The 5,354-nt window shown below is 33.1% G+C and overlaps 1 protein-coding gene across 1 annotated transcript; it reads right to left on the minus strand.

Annotated features, from left to right (window-relative positions):
* Positions 1-3,433: 3,433 nt before the first annotated feature.
* Positions 3,434-3,754, minus strand: B0P05DRAFT_445216 (uncharacterized protein; the record flags this gene model as incomplete). The annotated part of the gene is made up of 1 exon (XM_051573796.1): positions 3,434-3,754. A coding segment is annotated over one exon (321 nt), but the record flags the coding sequence as incomplete, so codon positions are not given.
* Between the last annotated feature and the right edge of the window lie 1,600 nt (positions 3,755-5,354).

A 5,354-nucleotide genomic window follows, 5' to 3' on the forward strand; every position in this document is an offset into this window, starting at 1 on the left:
CTGGGGCTGCTCTTTAGGAGACTTGTTTGGTGAGAAAGCTACAATTGAAGATTGGTATTCCTGCGATGCTATTGCACAACTGCCACCGTTTATTTGTTAACAAATTGACCGTTGGCTTAAGAAAAACAGTTGGCGGTAATGTTGTAGAGTGAGGTTAAAAAGAATAACTTGAACGATGCCCAAGACAAGCTATTCCAGGAAGCATTTTCTAATCATCCCTGCCTTTCTGCTACCATATATAAGGCGCAAAGTGTTACCATTAACTGTATTGCTATTTACCTTGAAAATATAAGAAACCGTGATCAGTTATATGTTGCTATATTTAGGGTTCGACTAAAGGACAATTTCTATTTTTCTGGTCTTCACTAGAACGATAATAAGATTGTTCACGGCAACCCTAAGCGTGAGAAAATACAAAGCTTTGAGTAATCCTCAACTTTTTACTGTTATATAATCTCTTCTTTCTTTTTCTATATCTTTATGCATGTATTGTTTACTATGTTTCAATGCCTCTGCAATTATTTGTTGAGCATGGATATGCCTCAATACGCAAGTTACGAGTTATTCAATACTCTTCTGCTAATACATATGACCTACTATACTTCAAAAACTATGCGTATATAAATCAATGCCAACCAAAACCGATTCTTCTTTATGTCTTTTGCATTTTGTCATTTAGTGGCCTTTACAACGTTTAGATAGCGCCTTTATTTCAATGGGGAATCCTAACAACAGAAGATTTATCTCAAATTAAGTCATAAGCCTTTAAGTTATTGGTAGAATAAATTTCAATTCAAGTCATTGTAAATGAATTATTCAAGGCGACAAACAAGGATGAAAGATTAAAGGAGAGCCATCCACTGAAATTCATTATAAATGATTACTAAAATTCCCTCCTTATACTGTCAAATGGCTTATCAAACATTTCAGCGGACTTTTTACAAGTAGCATGCTGGCTATAAGTAGGATGTGATGAGGTTGCGAATAATGCTGTTGAAGATGAATGAAAAACGCCTAAGTCTTTCTATCTCAACTAGGCTTTTAAAGTTTAGAGAAATATCCGATGATGAAAAGAAACACATATAAGTTGGCTGATGATAAGTAGACATCAATCAGTATGCAAGCCATACGATATATATAGATGAAAGACAAAGTGATGTGAAAGCAATTGTATCTTCTAAATAGACCAATAAACATATAAACAATACTAAAAAAGACTCATTTTGCCTCGATCGGAAGCATTTTTTGCGTTGTTTTATCTCGATTGAAGGATGTATAAACATCCTCATAATCCAATTAACAGTATGAATAAAAGTATGGGTGTGTAAAGGATGGTCAGCCATGAAGAAGTACATTTTAATATATAAGAAAAGCGTGTAACATGATGCCCTGTGAAACCAAAGCGTTTTCGAAAAAAAACCTGAAACAATCCACTGCACACCCTCCTACAGTTACATGTAACACATCACTTGTCTGAAGAAAAGCCAATTCTTGGAACAAATTCCCCTGCTTTACACGTTTCTCGGTATCCTAAAGATACCTTTTGTCATACTTGTAAAAAAATATTATCGAGGCGTGATCTGGAAACTATTATGTGAAGTACTCATCTCTAAAACTATTTGAACTCAAGTATGACTATACCTTTAATGGTCCAAAGCAATGATACTAAAAACACACACCACTTTCAACGATTCTAACAGAAAGCATATACACAATTGCTGAATTGCTCATATTTCAGTCTCACAGCACCCTCCGTCAGTAAGGAGCAAGCAACAAAAGGTTTTCTTTTCCAATGATAGATAAAAATAACAAAAATAAAAAAAAACTTTTTCTGCCAATGCATGTGTCTACCAGATGTTAACAAATTGTTTAAAATGGTGCATTTTAAACAAATTGTTTTTTAATAATTTAAGTAACAAGTAAAAAAAATTAAAATTTTTTAATATAAATACTGAAAATGAGTAAAAAGTTTTTGGTCAGAATAATCAAAAACAAAAAATTTTTTAAAAAATATATTTTAAAAGAAAGTTAAAAAAATTTTAGAAAATATTTTAACAAACTTTAAATATAAAAATTCATTTTAGTTTACTTCTATATAAAAAATTAAAAAATTTATAAAATTAAATTTATGCAAAATTTAAAGAAAAAAATTTAACATAATTTGCTAAAAAAAATTTAGATAATTTTTGCTAAAAAAAAAAAATCGAATAAACAAACATGTGTGAGAGTCTGCCAAAAGAATAATGCGTATCTTGAATTTTAACTGTTTTTAATCGGGCGTGCCCACTTTTCTTTGATGAAGTTTTCTATGTATTTGTTGGTGACATTATTTTACACGGCGTTAGGAATCGGATGGTAAGGGCGTATCACGATGATTCCTTGTATTAGGTGATTTTCACTGACAACAAGGAAAGGTTGAAGGCGGTCAGTCTACTGGTTGTTTTTTGTCATCAATATTTTACTTTATGTATAAAATATGACTATTTAGTCTTATTGATGAGAAGAATGTTCACATGAACTTCAAAAATCAGTGACTGTAATGTCTGTTCTTGTAATCGGCACTTGGACTTCTAAAGAAATTTTATTGACTACTGTTTCGTTCATCAGCTTTGACCTTTTTAATGTTCCAAAGACTTGTCTCTGATGTAGCTGAAAACACCATAATAGTCTAAACTGTATTCATTAAATTATAGTCATTGACGCAGCTAATTAACTGTGTTCGTGGAGTCCCTGTGATTACCTTCAATGTTTACTTCTTTTTATTCTACAAAAAATTGAAATAGTTTATGATCTAAAATTTAAGTTGTTACATCTGTTGGAAAAAGATGAGAAAAAAAAAGTGTTCCACTTTTAAGAAAAAATATGTCGTAGTTTCAGAATAAAGATGTCACATCGTATCCTTATCAAATAGGAAGGCAATTGAAACAGTCATCAATGCGTTTCATGGAATAACGAGCGAAGCTTTTAAAAGATGATGGTAATACACTGTTGCAAGCTCCATTGATCCTAGCAGGAAGCGTATCCTTCTTGAGAATAAACTCCCTTTTAACACTACCCTTGACAACGGACCAAAATTGTTCGACTAGATTGAGCTTAGGAGAGTAGGGTGGTAAATAGATGCATTTATCCTCACGAGACTCGTTAGCAACTCTAACCAACTTAGACGTATGGATGGAGTATTGTCCATCAACAAGTAGTGACCCCTCATTTCAGGATACTTATCCATTTGGAGAATGTCATTAATAAATCTTAGGTAAAGGTCAGTTATGGTGCCTTTTGTTTGTGCTTTAGCCCCTCCTGCTAGCTTTCGTTTTTTTGAAGGGGAAATAGGTTTTCTCAAACAAACCTTAATCAAGCCTTTACTTGATAATGTACCCAAGGTTAAGTTCGACTTTGCTCTTGCCGTAAGTACCTTAACAATAGCGGGCCCGCCCTTCGGAGCCCATCCCCAAGCTTTTCTCAGATTTGCATTAAATCCTGCCTCAACAATGAAAACGCAGTTGTTCATGTAATCTATATCCATACTCTTCATCTCTTCCACCCATTTCGTTCTCGCCTGAATTCTCTCTGAAGTGCTTCGCTCTAAAAGCTCCATTTGCACTTTCTTCAAACCTAAAATGCAAAGATCATTTGAACAACGATACAATGTAGACTTCGAAAGTGATAGATCCTTAAAAGTACTAGTCAATCGATCAAGTAGCTGATAAGCTGTGGTGACTGGCTGTTTGTAATAAAAGTTTATAACAGCGTTTTTCGTTGCTTCTCACCACGGCGGAAAAGTTGGTTACAAAACGTACCATTTTTGTTCGCAAAATTACCAATTTTTACAGCAAAATGGTTGTTTGAGAAATAACTGGCATCAATTTCTCGATGTACAAAGTTGTTCGAAATGTTACCAAATTATTTGTACGCTTTTCGAACAACTTCAGTAACAAAACAACTAAATTTATTGTTCGCTTTTCAAACAATATTAGCAACAAAACAGCAATAACTTGTTTACTTCTGGAACAACTTTGGCTACAAAACAACCAAGTTTTTTGGTGCTTTAGTTACCAACATTGTTCGTAATGTCACTTATTTTTTTAGGATTATTAGAAATTAGACGCTTATTATAAATGGAAAAAAACGATACTTTTATTAAGAAATAGCAAAAGAAAAGAAGCACTACTTGAATCTAATAAAAACAAAAATATAAAAGCGAGGCAAGAGTGTTAAATGAGCAATTCGCTTCGTCATTCGGAATTGAGACAACATTGATAGACACAGAAAATAATTTGTATGTAGTATATGGTTTTTTTAATAATAAAAAAGAAAAAACCACCATCTTGCTATCCATCAAACTTACCTGACAAAGTGCATGTCTTGTACGGATAAATAGTCAATTCCTTTAGGAGGGCATTCTTTTTTTGAAAAAAAAAGTTAGATTTGAGTATATTGAAGGTGTGTAATAACATATCAGACTTACTATAAATCAAGAGACAGCAAGAACTTGTTTTGGAATCTAGAAAAAAAAAGACGCTTTGTTAGCTTTCAAGTAGTAAAAATAGATTAAACATACTTTGATTTTAAATGGAAGCAGACTAATCTCATCTAAACATATAGAACAAACAAACTAATCAAATTAGAACAAGGCAATGTCAAAACTCTTTTCCAAAACAACACTCACCAGTACCAGGCGATGTGACATTTCATGTCAAAACTTGGAACAAAAAGAAACAAGTAGCTCTTACATGTTTACTTACACTCTAACTCTGGTTTCGACTTTTGTTTTTTTATCTATATAAAGGCCCAATAGTATATCGATTTTTGTCTATGGTTATGTTAGAGAAAAAGAAACTACTGCGGAAAATGCGTTCTTCCATACCAATCAAAGAGAAGCGCAGCAATTCTTCAGATTGTTAAAAAAGCGCTGGAAGTATTGTCTACTTCTTAAGATGAGTAAGCCCATGAGTCGATGTTATGCAATCATAAGGTTTTAGAGAGTTTAAGCTTCTGGATGTAGGTTGAATTCAGGAGCTGTGGACTTTATCTATAATACAAACGTTTTAAGAGAAGGTGATGGAAAAAAAATTGTTTTATTATTTAAGGTCATGACTATTTTATGTTACTTCTTCTTATACGCTTAGACTTAGCTGGTTGGCTTTTGTCTTCATTGCGTTTGCCCCTTTTCTTACGTTGAGAAGAGGAAAGAGGTAGAGAAGGAGAACAAGGACAACAGTTGTTTTTCATTCCGAAGAGATGTCATCTTCAGAATCCTCAAATTCATCACCACAATATAGGTTTGCGTACTCCAAAGAAGGCACCTCACTTTGAAGAGACTCAACACTAACTTGGTTTTCACTGTATAGTTTTGA

Source organism: Gilbertella persicaria (genome assembly GCF_025201335.1).
Source record: "Gilbertella persicaria strain CBS 190.32 chromosome Unknown B0P05scaffold_61, whole genome shotgun sequence".
Classification (NCBI taxonomy): domain Eukaryota; kingdom Fungi; phylum Mucoromycota; class Mucoromycetes; order Mucorales; family Choanephoraceae; genus Gilbertella; species Gilbertella persicaria.